Below are 18624 nucleotides of genomic sequence, written 5' to 3'. Positions count from 1 at the left end.
TTCAATTAATGAAGGTGCCGAGTTGGCTTTTTCCCCCCCAAAATGTAATTTCAGGTACCCCAAAGCGTTTACTATTATTCTTTATAAAATGTATCTTTGTTTCATAGTGTAGGTTATTTTTCTTTTCATTTAGTTTAGTCACAGGATTTCTTAATATGCAGTACGTTTGCCAAATCAGTTGGGCAGCCAGACTTAATTGCCATACCTTTTGCCTCATCCCTCTCAACCATAACATTTTTTAATTCCTCATCAATCCAAGAGGATTTAACAGTTTTTACAGTCATTTTCTTAATGGGTGCGTGCTCATTAGTAACTGGAATAAGTAGTTTCATAAATGCGTCAAGTGCAGCGTCTGATTGCTCCTCATTACACACCACAGACCAGCAAATATTCTTTACACCATCAACATATGAATCACTAATAGAAATGCAAGATATATTTACGCGTAGCTGTCCCTGATCGTCGTCTATCTGTTGAGACCATTCGATCTGTCTATGTGTAGTGGCTCGATGTAAGACTCTGGCTGTCCACCAAAGGTCACTATGTCCTTCTTTTTAGAGCTTCTATGGTAGTGGTGTGTTTGTTAGACAGATACTTCAGATGTACCAATGGTTGTCTGTGGCGATTCTCCTTCAGCTCGCACTGTATGTCAGCTGGTCAGTAGTTAAAACCATTTTGTAACGTTCAGCTCACAATGTCTGTCAGGCTGGCCTGTAGAGTTTAACCTGTCTGGCTCTGGCGTTCCGCCAGCGGAACTCCTCCCACATTCCACTGAAAAGGCAGAGCGCGAAATTCAAAAGATATTTTTTAGAAATATTTTACTTTCACACATTAACAAGTCCAATACAGCAAATGAATGATACACATCTTGTGAATCCAGTAAACATGTCCGATTTTTAAAATGTTTTACAGCGAAAACACTACATATATTTATGTTAGCTCACCACCAAATACAAAAAAGGACAGACATTTTTCACAGCACAGGTAGCATGCACAAAGCCAACCTAACTAACCAAGAACCAACCAAACTAACCAACAAACAACTTCATCAGATGACAGTCTTATAACATGTTATTCAATAAATCTATGTTTTGTTCGTAAAATGTGCATATTGCAGGTATAAATCATAGTTTACATTGCAGCTACAATCAGAAATTGCGCCGAAAGCAGCCAGAATAATTACAGACACCAACGTCAAATACCTAAATACTCATCATAAAACATTTCTGAAAAATCGATGGTGTACAGCAAATTAAAGACAAACATCTTGTGAATCCAGCTAATATTTCCGATTTTTTAAGTGTTTTACAGCGAAAACACAATATAGCATTATATTAGCTTACTACAATAGCCAGAAACACATGCCATTTCCCAGTAGCAAAAGGTTAGCGATCGTAACAAACCAGAAAAAGATATATCATTTTTGACTAACCTTGATATTCTTCATCAGATGACAGTCCTATAACATCAGGTTATACATATACTTATGTTTTGTTCGAAAATGTGCATATTTAGAGCTGAAATCAGTGGTTATACATGTTGCTATCTTAGCTACTTTTTTCCACAACGTCTAAACAGCAACGATATTTTTCTGACACTTTTTATGACACACATATTCTGACCAAATAGCTATTCATAAACATAACTAAAAAATACATGTTGTATATGAAATGATAGATCCATTAGTTCTTAATGAAATCGCAGTGTTAGAATTCTAAAAAATAACTTCATTAAGAAATCCAGCTTCGGTATAGCTGAGTACCCAAACGTTGGGCGCCGACGACTAGTTCACATGCACGACAGATATATGAAATAGCATCATAAAATGTTTCTTACTTTTGCTGATCTTTCATCCGAATGTTGGACAAGGGGTCCTTTGTCCAGAACAGTCGTTGTTTGGATTTAGAACGGCCACTTTCCCTCTCGATTTAGCAAGCGCACTAGCCAAGTGGCACGAATCGCTCCATCGTCAACGGAACACTCCAACGGAGTGTTCCGTTGGAGTGTTCCGTTCCACTTGGCAAGTGCCCATGCTAAATTAAGAGGGATATTTGCCGTTCCAGATCAAAACAACGACTATTCTGGACAAAGGACACCTTATCCAACATTCTGACGGAAGATCACCAAAAATAAGAAACATTTTATGATGCTATTTCTAATATCTGTCGTGCATGTTGACTGGTCCTGGGCGCCCAAGTGTTTCTGGCTATTGTGGCTATGCTAATATCACGCTACATTTTGTTTGCGCTGTAAAACATTTAATAAATCGGAAATATTGTCTAGAATCACAAGATGCCTGTCTTTCAATTGCTGTACACTATGTATTTTTCAGAAATGTTTTATGATGAGTAATTAGGTATTTGACGTTGGTGTCTGTAAATATTATGGCTGCTTTCGGTGCAATTTCTGATTGTAGCTGAAATGTAAACTATAAATTATACCTGAAATATGCAAATTTTTCGAAAAAAACATATGCTGTACAATAAATATGTTATCAGACTGTCATCTGATGAGGTTGTTTCTTGGTTAGTGGCTATTTTTATCTTTATTTGGCCGAATTTGTGATAGCTACTGATGGAGTCATAAACTGATGGAGTAAGAATATTGGTGTCTTTTGCTAACGTGGTTAGCTAATAGATTTACATATTGTGTCTTCCCTGTAAAACATTTTAAAAATCGGACATGTTGGCTTGATTCACAAGATGTGCACCTTTCATCTGGTGTCTTGGACTTGTTAATGTTAATGTCCTTGTCAGATTGTCCGTTTGTAAATTCAGAACATGTTGCTCTCTGAGCGTTCAGAGCACACACTGGATGCTCTGGCCGAGGAGTACAGTCGTGGCCAAAAGTTTTGAGAATGACACAAATATACATTTTCACAAAGTCTGCTGCCTCAGTTTGTATGATGGCAATTTGCATATACTCCAGAATGTTAAGAAGAGTGATCAGATGAATTGTAGTTAATTGCAAAGTCCCTCTTTGCCATGCAAATGAACTAAATCCCCAAAAAACATTTCCACTGCATTTCAGCCCTGCCACAAAAGGACCAGCTGCCATCATATCAGTGATTCTCTCGTTAACACAGGTGTGAGTGTTGATGAGGACAAGGCTGGAGATCACTCTGTCATGCTGACTGAGTTTGAATAACAGACTGGAAGCTTCATAAGGAGGGTGGTGCTTGGAATCATTGTTCCTCCTCTGTCAATCATGGTTACCTGCAAGGAAACACGTGCCGTCATCATTGCTTTGCACAAAAAGGACTTCACAGGCAAGGATATTGCTGCCAGTAAGATTGCACGTAAATCAATAATTTATTGTATCATCAAGAACTTCAAGGGGAGTGTTGTGAAGAAGGCTTCAGGGTGCCCAAGAAAGTCCAGCAAGCGTCAGGACCTTCTCCTAAAGTTGATTCAGCTGCGAGATCGGGGCACCACCAGTACAGAGCTTGCTCAGGAATGACAGCAGGCAGGTGTGAGTGCATCTGCAAACACAGTTGAGGCGAAGACTTTTGGAGGATGGCCTGGTGTCAAGAAGGGCAGCAAAGAAGCTACTTCTCTCCAGGAAAAACATCAGGGACAGACTGATATTCTGCAAAAGGTACAAGGATTGGACGGCTGAGGACTGGGGTAAAGTCATTTTCTCTGATGAATCCCCTTTCCGATTGTTTGGGGCATCCGGAAAAAAAGCTTGTCCGGAGAAGACAAGGTGAACACTACCATCAGTCCTGTGTCATGCCAACAGTAAAGCATCCTGAGGCCATTGATGTGTGAGGTTGCTTCTCAGCCAAGGGAGTGGGTTCACTCACAATTTTGCCTAAGAACACAGCCATGAATAAAGAAGGGTACCAACACATCCTCCAAGAGCAACTTCTCCCAACCATCCAGGAAGAGTTTGGTGACGAAAAATATATTTTCCAGCATGATGGAGCACCTTGCCATAAGGCAAAAGTGATAACTAAGTGGCTCGAGGAAGAAAACATCGATATTTTGGGTCCATGGCCAGGAACCTCCCCAGACCTTAATCCCATTGAGAACTTGTGGTCACTCCTCAAGAGGCGGGTGGACAAACAAAAACCCACAAATTCTGACAAATTCCAAGCATTGATTATGCAAGAATGGGCTGCCATAAGTCAGGATGTGGCCCAGAAGTTAATTGACAGCATGCCAGGGCGGATTGCAGAGGTCTTGATAAAGAAGGGTCAACACTGCAAATATTGACTCTTTGCATCAACTTCATGTAATTGTCAATAAAAGCCTTTGACACTTATGAAATGCTTGTAATTATACTTCAGTAATCCATAGTAACATCTGACAAAAATATCTAAAGACACTGAAGCAGCAAACTTTGTGGAAATTAATATTTGTGTAATTCTCAAAACTTTTGGCCACGACTGTAGGGTTTATCCGAGCATTCTAACCAAACAACAATAGGCAAGCACCCAAGCTAACGTTGGCTAGCTACTTCCAGACACAAATGAGAGAACAGCTCACTCTGACCATTTTACTCACCCTAGTAGAGCTGGTTAGACTGTTTTTATGTTATCCAGAGCGTTGGTGATTGCAACCATGTGCTGGCAACAAATTCATTACTTTAATTAATTATGAATTAATGAATTCAATATTTAATGTTTACTGACACCGGCCATATTCAACGGGTGTTGAGCGTTTGTAAATTTGTCAGTTATTCTGCGCTCTGTCACACCTGAATAGAGTGCTCTGAAATCGGATTAGATAGCCAGATCGACTTTACCAGCTACAATACGTCTATCGACAGTTTTTGTAGTGGCATCATGCACATTCTATTGAAGTGGTTACTTGCATAGTTGTTCAGACATGCAGCTAGCTAGCTAAGCAATAAACCATCATCCCAACTCATAATAGTACTACCCTGTATGAATCTGCAGGTAGCTAACCAACCAGGTTCAATGTTAGCTAGCTAACATTAGGCTATAACTAGCAATGCAAATGGCTCTGAGATACAAATAATATTACTACACAGATCATAGGCGTAACGTTAGCTAACTAGCCAGCCAGCTAAAGCTAGCTAGCTAACAGTACACTTTAACTTGAAAAGAAAACTACTTTCTGACAATTTAGTATCGTGTAATATCTGAAAATGTAGCTTGCTAGACTATCTTACGTATACATGGATCGACGCTTCTCCCTCTCTGTCACGGATGCAATGGTTGCCCTTAGTTTGAAGATGTAATCCGGAGACAGATGTTTCATACAACAGCCTTCTGTGTGTTCTCTGTTTGACTCTGTCTGCATATTTGCAATCAAACGGCAGAATTTTCTCCATCTCTTTATCTATCACACCACTGATTTTCAAACTGACCAGCTCATGTTATAGACAGAAACGTGCTACATGGCAGAACAATCCGAACTCATCTCTCGGCATGTCCAGCCCACTCATTATCTCAGCCAATCATGGCTAGTGGTAAGGTTGCCGGCTTTTCCCGTTGCTGAACCAACTAGGCTCGTAATATAACAATTGTATTTGTATTTACAGATGGCATACAGGTTTGTTATTAAGGCACATGAAAGTTCACATGTTCCGGAAATGCATTTCTTCCAAGTTTGTTTAAATGGCGCTTCTGTGAAGTAGTGACGTGCGACATATGCGTAGTTTCTGAAACGAGTCACATATTAGTTTGGACGCTACAGACGTTTTTGTGAGAATTGATTTTTGGATTGTCTCATGGTCTGAGAAACACCGCTGTAGCTCGGCCACCATCACAGATGCGGAAGGCCAACAGAGACGGATGCCATGGATTGAGACTCATTCCATGCAAAAACTGATATCTCTAGCTTAAATTGACAGATTTAGATGGGGAATATTTTTATTATTTCACAGGTGCGTCAAGACTCTTAAGGATTAACTAGGTTTTTGCATGATTACCTCATCTCTGAAAGGTCCCTCAGCCGAGCAGTGAATTTCACACGCAGATTCAACTATAAAGACCAGGGAGGTTTTCTAATACCTCGCAAAGAAGGGCACCTATTGATAGACTTAAAAAAAGAAAAAGACATTGAATATGGAAATAAGCCAACTTTGAATATCCCTTTGAACATGGTGAAGTTATTCATTACAATTTGGATGGTGTATCAATACACCCAGTCACTACAAAGATACAGGCATCCTTCCTAACTCAGTTGTCGGAGAGGAAGGAAACAGCTCAGGGATTTCACCATGTGTCACGTTCGCTATCTTCAAACTCCCTGTCATAAATGAGCCAAGGCGCAGCGTGCATGTAATTCCACATCTTTTAATCCAAGTGAAACCTTCACAAACACAGGTAAACAGAAAACCGACCGTGACGCAACCGTGGCGCACACAAACACTCACAGAACATAAAATAATTACCCACAACATTAGGTGGGAAAAAGGCTGCCAAAAACAAAGAAATAGAAAACATAGAATGCCCACCCAAATCACACCCTGACCTAACCAAATAGAGAAATAAAACGGCTCTCTAAGGTCAGGGCGTGACACCATGAGGCCGATAATGACTTTAAAACAGTTATAGAGTTTAATGGCTGTGATAGGAAAAAACTGACCAACAACATTGTAGTTACTCCACAATACTAACCAAATCATGCATCCTGTTTGCAGTAAGGCACTTAAATAATACTGCAAAAAATGTGGCAAAGCAATTAACTCTTTGTCCTACAGAGTGTTATGTTTGGGGCATATCCACTGCAACACATTACTGAGTACCACTCCCCATATTTTCAATTATAGTGGTGGCTGCATCATGATATGGGTGTGATTGTAATCATAATGGACAGGGGAGTTTTTCAAGATAATAAAAGAAAAAGAATGGAGCTAAGCACAGGCAAAATCCTAGAGTAAAACTTGGTACAGTCTGCTTTCCAACAGACACTGGGAGATGAATTCACCTTTTAGCAGGACAATAACCTAAAAAACAAGGCCGAATCTACACTGGAGTTGCTTACCAAGAAGACAGTGAATGCCGAGTTAGTTTTGAATTACATTTGCTTGAAAATCTATGGCAAGGTGATTCTAACATGTATCGACTCAGGGGATTGAATAATTATGTAAATTCTTCCACTTTGACAGAATATTTTGCCAGCTGGAAAATGAATGAAAAATGGACATGCGCCTTGTAAGGTTCTGTGGCACTGGTACCCATGACTGGTGGGTATAATAACAGTTTTTCACAGGGTCTACTGGGTGCCAGCCTATTACCGGGACACATATTAACCGAGTGAGGCTCGTTGTCACAGAAGGGTTGACTGTAGGAGACATTTGTGCTGAGGGCATCACCACAGACTTTTGTGAGTTTTTATCACTTTGATGTCACTGCTCCCAGTGTGCTTACAGCTGGGACAGGTGAAAGTCACTAGGCAGAGCACCATGTGCGCAATACCCAGACTGCCGCATCTTGCCTGGGCTTAGTATCCTTTTGGGTCGGCATGGGGCCAGATTCTATTTCCCCATAATATGTTGTACTGGAGTAGACTGACTGAAAGGGAATGTCACGTTATGACTAGGGCTGTCGCAGTCAAGCCATTTTGTCAACTGGTTATTGCCATGCAAAAGACTGTTGGTCTCATGGTAATTGACCGTTAATCAACAATCATGTTTAGCGTCTCCAGGCCACACGGCTGATGGGCGCCTTTGGCTGTAGACTTGTTAATTTAGCTGACAAAATATGCTTCTAAGTCCCGTGCCGTTATTTTATTTTATGTGATTTTATAAACTCAGCAAAAAAAGAAATGTCCTCTCACTGTCACGTTCTGACCTTTATTTCCTTTGTTTTGTCTTTATTTAGTATGGGCAGGGCGTGAGTTGGGGTGGGCAGTCTATGTTTTTCTATGTTGGGGTTTTGAGTTCGGCCTGGTATGGTTCTCAATCAGAGGCAGCTGTCAATGGTTGTCCCTGATTGAGAATCATACTTAGGTAGCCTGGGTTTCACTTTTGGTTTGTGGGTGTTTGTCTTCCGTGTCAGTGTTTGTCGCCACACGGTACTGTTTCGTTTGTTCACATCGTTTATTGTTTTGTTTAGTGTTCTGAGTTTAATTAAAAACATCATCATGAACACTTACCACGCTGCGCTTTGGTCCTCCTCTCTTTCTCCCGAAGACGATCGCTACACTCACTGTCAACTGCGTTTATTTCCAGCAAACTTAACATGTGTAAATATTTGTATGAACATAACAAGATTCAACAACTGAGACATAAACTGAACAAGTTCCACAGACATGTGACTAACATAAATGGAATAATGTGTCCTTGAACAAAGGGAGGGACAAAATCACAAGTAAGTCAGTATCTGGTGTGGCCACCAGCTGCATTAAGTACTGCAGTGCATCTCCTCCTCATGGATTGCACCAGATTTGCCAGTTCTTGCTGTAAGATGTTACCTCACTCTTCCACCAAAGCACCTGCAAGTTCCCGGACATTTCTGGGGGGAATGGCCCTAGCCCTCACCCTCCGATCCAACAGGTTCTAGATGTGCTCAATGGGATTGAGATACGGGCTCTTTGCTGGCCATGGCAGAACACTGACATTCCTGTCTTGCAGGAAATCACGCACAGAACTAGCAGTGTGGCTGGTGGCATTGTCATGCTGGAGGGTCATGTCAGGATGAGCCTGCAGGAAGGGTACCACATGAGTGAGGAAGATGTCTTCCCTGTAATGCACAGCGTTGAGATTGCCTGCAATGACAACAAGCGCAGTCCGATGATGCTGTGACACACCGCCCCAGACTATGACGGACCCTCCACCTCCAAATTGATTGCGCTCCAGAGTACAGGATTCAGTGTAACGCTCATTCCTTCGACAATAAACGCTAATTCAACCATCACCCCTGGTGAGACAAAACTGTGACTCATCAGTGAAGAGCACTTTTTGCCAGTCCTGTCTGGTCCAGCGACGGTGGGTTTGTGCCCATAAGCGACGTTGTTGCCGGTGATGACTGGTGAGGACCTGCCTTACAACAGGCCTACAAGCCCCCAGTCCAGCCTCTCTCGGCCTATTGCGGACAGTCTGAGCACTGATGGAGGGATTGTGCATTCCTGGTGTAACTCGGGCAGTTGTTGTTGCCATCCTGCACCTATCCCGCAGGTGTGATGAGCGGATGTACCGATCCTGTGCAGGTGTTGTTACACATGGTCTTCCACTGCGAGGACGATCAGCTGTCCATCCTGTCTCCCTGTAGCGCTGTCTTAGGCGTCTCACAGTACGGACATTGCAATTTATTGCCCTAGCCACATCTGCAGTCCTCATGCCTCCTTGCAGCATGCCTAAGGCACGTAGATGAGCATTGACCCTGGGCATCTTTCTTTTGGTGTTTTTCAGTCAGTAGAAAGGCTTCTTTAGTGTCCTAAGTTTTCATAACTGTGACCTTAATTGCCTACCGTCTGTAAGCTGTTAGTGTCTTAACGACCGTTCCACAGGTGCATGTTCATGAATTGTTTATGGTTCATTGAACAAGCATGGGAAACCATGTTTAAACCCTTTACAATGAAGATCTGTTCAGTTATTTGGATATTTACGAATTCTCATTGAAAGACAGGGTCCTGAAAATGGGATGTTTTTTTGTTGTTGCTGAGTTTAGTAAGAAGAACATAATTGAACTTAGCTGAATAAAATAGAAAGGATATTTTCCCATTATGGAGCGAGTAAAGTTGTTGAGCATAAAAGCAATCATTTGAAACAGGTCCTGTATGCTAGATTTAGAGTTATTTGGCAACTTTTGTTGTGAATGATACAAACCATGGAATGTCTTTGAAATCAAAACATATACGGGCTGCATGGTTTGACTATAGGCTATTGATGATTTGAGAAAGTAGCAAAAAAAAATATTTGCAAGCTGTTCTCCCATCAAATGATAATATTTTTACCCGTCAGACTATTCTCAATTTAATCTGCTCTTTACTAATATGTAAAATTAGTTTCGATTTAGAATGGCCCATGGGCAGGAATAGGGGCAGTGGAAAATACGTCATCTGTATGCACTAGAGTAGCGAATGGAGGCTACGGGCTTTCCCGCCAGTCCGTTTTGTAGGCTAGTTTGTTTTATAGCAGAGCACTTGCTTTGAGAAGTAAATATAACAACACTTATTTCACTCCATGCATCAACCACTGATTGAGGAGCATGCTCTCGCTGCCCGACAGGTGATATTACGCCCAAACTCTGAATGCCATGGGCTCATCAACCTTGTTTCTGCAGCTACCCAGTGCTTAATTTTGGAAAACAAGTGAAATCTGTTCAGGAATATCAAAAGTAAAATGTTTTTGTAAAGAAACATATTTCACTGAACTGTTGACAGCCCATCTGCGGCTCGAGCAAGGAATAAAGGACAGAGAGGAAGAGATGTAAATGCATGGTAGTGAGATATTCTGTATTGCTAAAGGTAATGTGTCACCCAATTAATTATGAAAATAAAAAAAGAATCCCTATTATTAGGCTATTCAAAATTAAATACAAACTCACTAATTGTAGGCTAACTGTAAGCCACCATGCATAATCAATGAACCAGCAACATTGCCTAGGGCTGTACCTTCTCTCCCTAACTCATGGATATAGATTTTGGAGCTTAGCATAAGGTATCCAGTCCACCCACTATGCATAATAATACAGTCCACACTCAAATGCTAGAACAATTATGTACCAAAGATATCTTAAATCAGTTTTGTTTTATGTTTTTCTGCCATGCCTAAAATGTGGTAGACTGTGTATTGTATAATGGCACAATTTTAATTCAGGTTTTTCTTTCAGGCTTGGGCTCAATCATATGCATAAGCTCTAATATGGTATGGGTGTTGTGAATTAATCATCATCTTAGAAAGCACTGTCTGTTTCCTGTGTTAGGCTTTGAAACAACAACCATGCTGTTGAAATTCTTTATTCAAATTCATCACAGTGAGGTGAGTTTTAAAAAGTACAATAGGCCTACTGTTATGATAAAGTGTTTGATGTGATTTCTGATTGCATTTGTATTGATGTCAGAGTGGTTAAAGGGACAATAGAGTCCTGAGTACCAGGCCATTAAGACCTGATGGTAGTTAGCAGGTTGGATACTACTAAAGCATGTCCAGAGTGCATAAACAAGATTACCGTGGCTCAAAGGTCACATTGAATTTCACGTGGATTTCATTGGCCTTGTCAAGTTTGACTTCAGATCCTTCAACCGAAGTCGCGAGAGTGTGACCCCTCATAGTATGTTGTACCTCATTTTCCTTCCTCCTGGGAACAGAAGTTATAGTACTAACGCTACATTCTACATTAGCTCTGTTTGACTTCTCATACTAGATCCTATTTAATAAGCTATTTAGATATGAAAAAATATTTTTTTAAATTGCCGGTTCCAATTTATATTATTAGCAATATCAACCTTCATAAATTGGTCAATGGCTTTCGAGGTTAGGGTTCTCAGAAATGGCTAGGCATACACTACCGGTCAAAAGTTTTAGAACACCTACTCATTCAAGGGTTTTTATTTATTTGTACTATTTTCTAACATTGAAGAATAATAGTAAAGACATCAAAACTATTAAATAACATCTATTAACATATATAACAATCATGTTGTAACCAAAAAAGTGCTCAACAAATCAAAATATATTTTAGATTCTTCCAAGTAGCCACCCTTGCTGACAGCTTTGCACACTCTTGGCATTCTCTCAACCAGCTTCACCTGGAATGCTTTTCCAACAGTCTTGAAGGAGTTCCCACATATGCTGAGCACTCGTTGGCTGCTTTTCCTTCATTCTGCTGTCCGACTCATCCCAAACCATCTCAATTGGGTTGACGTCGGGGGATTGTGTAGGCCAGGTCATCTTATGCAGCACTCCATCACTCTCCTTCCTGGTAAAATAGCCCTTACACAGCCTGAAGTGTGAAAAACCCAGCAGAGTTGCAGTTCTTGACACACTCAAACCAGTGCGCCTGGCACCTACTGCCATACCTCGTTCAAAGGCTCTTAAATCTTGTGTCTTGCCCATTCACCCTCTGAATGACACACATACACAAGCCATGTCTAGGCTTAAAAATCCTTCTTTAAGGTGACATCAATAAGGGATCATAGCTTTCACCTGGTCAGTCTGTCATGGAAAGAGCAGGTGTTTCTTAATGTTTTGTACACCCCCATTATTTAGTTTAATAATGTTTCATTTGAGTGTCATAATTTCTATATAGCCAACACTTTCTCGTTCTGAACGTGAAAAAAAACTTACCATAAAACAAGACTTAGCGTGTTTAGAGTACTAGATGGTACCATAGTAAGCAGCAGTTTCGCACACAACAGTTCTGAGAATTCTGACTGTGTGTGAGCATTGGTTACAGTCCTATCCACTCAGTTCAATTTTGGAAGCTAACTCCATAATCACAAGTGCATTATCTGTACAAAGACTGGCATTCAATCTGAACTGGGTTACGGAGCAGCACACTATCACAGACTTTTAAAGGTAATTTCTTTTTGAGACAACATTCTTACCATGAATGCAATCTCTGTGAACGTCGGGGAAAATGTCTTTAAAAGGCGCGTTGTTGGCTGTATAGTGTGCTGCTCTATAACACATCTTGGATTGAATCTCGGCCTTAGTTTATAATGTTTTCTTGTTTTTGTTTTTCATTAAGGGGTGGCAGAGGACGGGCCACGGGTGATTTTCAGTGTGGACCTCTGGCATCCAAATGTGGCTGCAGCAGAAAGACAGGCCCTGGACTACATTTTCTGCCCTGACCAATGAACTCCAACTTCCACTGTGCACATGTTCTAGTTGTGCTCCACCCTTATTTGATATGAGGGAAAGGTGCCCAAACCTAGTCTCGAGGGCTGTGCTCTTCAACCTCAATGTTCATCCAGTCCGAGTATCACTGTGTGTGTCACTAGTGAATCCACTGAAACAGTCCAAATAGCCAAAGGAAGCTTACCCACAGACGCCAGTTCAATGTCTTTTTTTTATTTTTAAACCTTTATTTAACTAGGAAAGTCAGTTAAGAACAAATTCTTATTTACAATGACGGCCTACCCCGGCCAAACCCAGACGACGCTGGGTCAATTGTGTGCCGCCCTATGGGACTCCCAATCACAGCCGGCTGTAATACAGCCTGGATTTGGTTGAGTTGTCAACTAAGCTGAATTCACTGTGAAAATAAATAAATCCCCATGTCATTGGATTTCGGTAAAACGTTGGGTCAAAAAAAGACTACAATTTCCTTATGTTGATGACTTCTTTAAAATCCATGTTGATTCAACATCATGACATATAATTTTTTGGGGGGAAATGACATATAAACAACATTTATTCAACCAGTTTTTCCCAGTGGGTAGAAACAGAATGAACGTACAGTCATCTAAGATCAGAACTGGTCTTTGCTGCTTTAAACTGCACACGGGCACTCACACACACATTTGGACTGCACTATCTTAATAGCAAAACACACAAATTACATTGCGGGATGATCACAGCTTTTTGATAGGTGACCTCATGATGCAAATTAATCCTCCAATAAAACAAGTAAATATTTCTTATTTTGTAGAACTGTATCAACACAGTTTTTGCTCAACATATGTAAGTAACTGCAGAAACTGTGAGGGAAAAAAGTCAATTAACCACTGTTTTATCTATTCATTTTTGTTATTTTGTTGTGCCTGTTTTCTATCTATTCTTTTCTCAATTGTGCCTGATGTTAATTTAAGGTGACCCCTTTTGGCATATACTGTGATATAGATATTTAATTTTGTTTGACTCAATAGATTTTTTGTGAGCTTGCATATATATATATATAAACTCAGCAAAAAAAGAAACGTCCTCTCACTGTCAACTGCGTTTATTTCCAGCAAACTTAACATGTGTAACTATTTCTATGAACATAACAAGATTCAACAACTGAGACATAAACTGAACAAGTTCCACAGACATGTAACTAACAGAAATTGAATAATGTGTCCATGAACAAAGGGGGGTGGGGGGGGGATTCAAAATCAAAAGTAACAGTCAGTATCTGGTGTGGCCACCAGCTGCATTAAGTACTGCAGTGCATCTCCTCCTCATGGACTGCACCAGATTTGCCAGTTCTTGCTGGGGGGAATAGCCCTAGCCCTCACCCTCCGATCCAACAGGTCCCAGACGTGCTCAATGGGATTGAGATCCGGGCTCTTCGCTGGCCATGGCAGAACACTGACATTCCTGTCTTGCAGGAAATCACGCACAGAACGAGCAGTATGGCTGGTGGCATTGTCATGCTGGAGGGTCATGTCAGGATGAGCCTGCAGGAAAGGTACCACATGAGTGAGGAGGATGTCTTCCCTGTAACACACAGCGTTGAGATTGCCTGCAATGACAACAATCTCAGTCCGATGATGCTGTGACACACCGCCCCAGACCATGACAGACCCTCCACCTCCAAATCGATCCCGATCCAGAGTACAGGCCTCAGTGTAACGCTCATTCCTTCGACGATAAACGCGAATCCAACCATCACCCCTGGTGAGACAAAACTTCGGCTCGTCAGTGAAGAGCACTTTTTGCCAGTCCTGTCTGGTCCAGCGAAGGTCGGTTTGTGCCCATAGGCGACGTTGATGCCGGTGATGTCTGGTGAGGACCTACCTTACAACAGGCCTACAAGCCCTCAGTCCAGCCTCTCTCAGCCTATTGCGGACAGTCTGAGCACTGATGGAGAGATTGTGCATTCCTGGTGTAAATCAGGCAGTTGTTGTTGCCTTCCTGTCCCGCAGGTGTAATGATCGGATGTACCGATCCTGTGCAGGCGTTGTTACACGTGGTCTGCCACTGCGAGGACGATCAGCTGTCCGTCCTGTCTCCCTGTAGCGCTGTCTTAGGCGCCTCACAGTACGGACATTGCAATTTATTGCCCTGGCCACATCTGCAGTCCTCGTGCCTCCTTGCAGCATGCCCAAGGCACGTTCACGCAGATGAGCAGGGACACTGGACATCTTTCTTTTGGTGTTTTTCAGAGTCAGTAGAAAGGCCCCTTTAGTGTCCTAAGTTTTCATAACTGTGACCTTAATTGCCTACCGTCTGTAAGCTGTTAGTGTCTTAACGACCGTTCCACAGGTGCATGTTCATTAATTGTTTATGGTCCATTGAACAAGCATGGGAAACAGTGTTTAAACCCTTTGCAATGAAGATCTGTGAAGTTATTTGGATTTTTACGAATTATCTTTGAAAGACAGGGTCCTGAAAAAGGGACATTTCTTTTTTTGCTGAGTTTATATATATACAGTACCAGTCAAAAAATGTTGGACATTCAAGGATTTTTCTTTATTTTTACTATTTTCTACATTGTAGAATAATAGTGAAGACAAACTTTTAAATAACACATATGGAATCGGGTAGTGACTAAAAAGTGTTAAACAAATCATAATATACACTGCTCAAAAAAATAAAGGGAACACTTAAACAACACAATGTAACTCCAAGTCAATCACACTTCTGTGAAATCAAACTGTCCACTTAGGAAGCAACACTGATTGACAATACATTTCACATGCTGTTGTGCAAATGGAATAGACAAAAAGTGGAAATTATAGGCAATTAGCAAGACACCCCCCAAAACAGGAGTGATTCTGCAGGTGGTGACCACAGACCACTTCTCAGTTCCTATGCTTCCTGGCTGATGTTTTGGTCACTTTTGAATGCTGGCGGTGCTCTCACTCTAGTGGTAGCATGAGACGGAGTCTACAACCCACACAAGTGGCTCAGGTAGTGCAGTTCATCCACGATGGCACATCAATGCGAACTGTGGCAAAAAGGTTTGCTGTGTCTGTCAGCGTAGTGTCCAGAGCATGCAGGCGCTACCAGGAGACAGGCCAGTACATCAGGAGACGTGGAGGATGCCGTAGGAGGGCAACAACCCAGCAGCAGGACCGCTACCTCCGCCTTAGTGCAAGGAGGTGCACTGCCAGAGCCCTGCAAAATGACCTCCAGCAGGCCACAAATGTGCATGTGTCAGCATATGGTCTCACAAAGGGTCTGAGGATCTCATCTCGGTACCTAATGGCAGTCAGGCTACCTCTGGCGAGAACATGGAGGGCTGTGCGGCCCCACAAAGAAATGCCACCCCACACCATGACTGACCCAAAGCCAAACCGGTCATGCTGGAGGATGTTGCAGGCAGCAGAACGTTCTCCACGGCGTCTCCAGACTCTGTCACGTCTGTCACATGTGCTTAGTGTGAACCTGCTTTCATCTGTGAAGAGCACAGGGCGCCAGTGGCGAATTTGCCAATCTTGGTGTTCTCTGGCAAATGCCAAACGTCCTGCACGGTGTTGGGCTGTAAGCACAACCCCCACCTGTGGACGTCGGGCCCTCATACCACCCTCATGGAGTCTGTTTCTGACCGTTTGAGCAGACACATGCACATTTGTGGCCTGCTGGAGGTCATTTTGCAGGGCGCTGGCAGTGCACCTCCTTGCACAAAGGCGGAGGTAGCGGTCCTGCTGCTGGGTTGTTGCCCTCCTACGGCCTCCTCCACGTCTCCTGATGTACTGGCCTGTCTCCTGGTAGCGCCTGCATGCTCTGGACACTACGCTGACAGACACAGCAAACCTTTTTGCCACAGTTCGCATTGATGTGCCATCGTGGATGAACTGCACTACCTGAGCCACTTGTGTGGGTTGTAGACTCCGTCTCATGCTACCACTAGAGTGAGAGCACCGCCAGCATTCAAAAGTGACCAAAACATCAGCCAGGAAGCATAGGAACTGAGAAGTGGTCTGTGGTCACCACCTGCAGAATCACTCCTGTTTTGGGGGGTGTCTTGCTAATTGCCTATAATTTCCACCTATTGTCTATTCCATTTGCACAACAGCATGTGAAATGTATTGTATTGACTTGGAGTTACATTGTGTTGTTTAAGCGTTCCCTTTATTTTTTTGAGCAGTGTATTTTAGATTATTCAAAGTAGCCACCCTTTGCCTTGACAGCTTTGCACACTCTTGGCATTCTCTCTGCCATCTTCACCTGGAATGTTTATCCAAGAGCCTTGAACGAGTTCCCACATATGCTGAGCACTTGTTGGCTGCTTTTCCTTCACTCTGTGGTCCAATTCACCCCAAACCATCTCAATTGGGTTCAGGTTCTGGTGATTGTGGAGGCCAAGTCATCTTATGCAGCACTCCTTCACCCTCCTTCTTGGTAAAATAGACCTTACACAGCCTGGAGGTGTGTTGGGCCATTGTCCCGTTGAAAAACAAATGATTGTCCCACTAAGTGCAAACCAGATGGGATGGCGTATCACTGCAGAATGCTGTGGTAGCCATGCTGGTTAAGTGTGCCTTGAATTCTAAATAAATCACAGACAGTGTCACCAGCAAAGCACCCTCACACCATCACACCTCCTCCTCCATGCTTTATGGTGGGAACCACACATGTGACGATTATCCGTCCACCGACTCTGCATCTCACAAAGACACGGCGGTTGGAACCAAAAATATAAAATTTGAACTCATCAGACCAGAGGGCAGATTTCCACCGGTCTAATGTCCATTGCTGCTGTTTCTTTGCCCAAGCAGGTCCCTTCTTCTTAATGGTGTCCTTTAGTAGTGGTTTCTTTGCAGCAATCGACCATGAAGGCCTGATTCACGCAGTCTCCTCTGAACAGTTGATGTTGATGTGTCTGTTACTTGAACTCTGTGAAGCATTTATTTGGGCTGCAATTTCTGAGGCTGGTAACTCTAATGTACTTATCCTCTGTAGCAGAGGTAACTTCCTGTGGTGGTACTCGTGAGAGCCAGTTTCATCATAGCTCTTGATGGTTTTTGCGACTGCACTTGAAGAAATGTTCAAAGTTCTTGACATTTTCCAGGTTTTGACTGACCATCATGTCTTAAAGTAACGATGGACTGTCATTTCTCCTTGCTTATTTGAGCTGTTCTTGCCATAATAGGGTCTTGGTCTTTTACTAAATAGGTTTATCTTCTGTATACCATCCCTACCTTGTCACAACACAACTGATTGGCTCAATGCATTAAGAAGGAAAGAAATTCCACAAATTAACTTTTAACAAGGCACACCTGTTAATTCAAATACATTCCAGGTGACTACCTCATGAAGCTGGTTGAGATGATGACAGCTTTGCACACTCTTGGCATTAAGGCAAGGGTGGCTACTTTGAAGAATCGAAAATCGAAAATATATTTTGATTTGTTTAACACTTTTGGTTACTACATGATTCCATATGTGTTATTTCATAGTTTTGATGTATTCACTATTCTACAATGTAGAAAATAGTAAAATAAAGAAAAACCCTGGAATGAATAGGTGTGCCCAAACTTTTGACTGGTACTGTATATACAAAATCATGTGGAATTGAAAAGCGTAGTCTGTAAGAACAAATCATAGCACTGATGAAGCATGTTCTGCACTGTATGTGAATATGCAGCTAATAAAAGTGTCCAAATATCCTCTCATTCAATATTTACATTACATCTGAGTCATTTAGAAGACTGTCTAATCCAAAGTGATTTTACAGTCAGTGCATTAGTTCCACCACTGAGATGCCAGGACAGAGAAGAACTGAAATTGGGATGAGTGGGAGATGGCCCCTCGCAGGAATGGTGGTTCCAAGTGGCCAGAGGTGGCAGAATGGAGTACTCATGCTGGAGTGTAGGGCTTGACCATTTAGTT

General features: G+C 42.1%; 1 protein-coding gene across 1 annotated transcript in view; it reads left to right on the top strand.

Annotated features, from left to right (window-relative positions):
- asphd1 (aspartate beta-hydroxylase domain containing 1) overlaps positions 1-18407 on the top strand; it is an 80590-nt gene extending 62183 nt beyond the window's left edge. Inside the window, exon 6 of the mRNA XM_055881380.1 lies at positions 12611-18407. Coding sequence (XP_055737355.1) covers positions 12611-12720 — 110 coding nt within the window. The 3' untranslated portion in view covers positions 12721-18407. The remainder of the gene's footprint in view (positions 1-12610) is intronic.
- Positions 18408-18624: the final 217 nt, after the last annotated feature.

This window comes from Salvelinus fontinalis, chromosome 2 (genome assembly GCF_029448725.1).
Source record: "Salvelinus fontinalis isolate EN_2023a chromosome 2, ASM2944872v1, whole genome shotgun sequence".
In the NCBI taxonomy this organism is placed as follows: domain Eukaryota; kingdom Metazoa; phylum Chordata; class Actinopteri; order Salmoniformes; family Salmonidae; genus Salvelinus; species Salvelinus fontinalis.
This window is presented reverse-complemented; position numbering and strand designations above follow the sequence as displayed.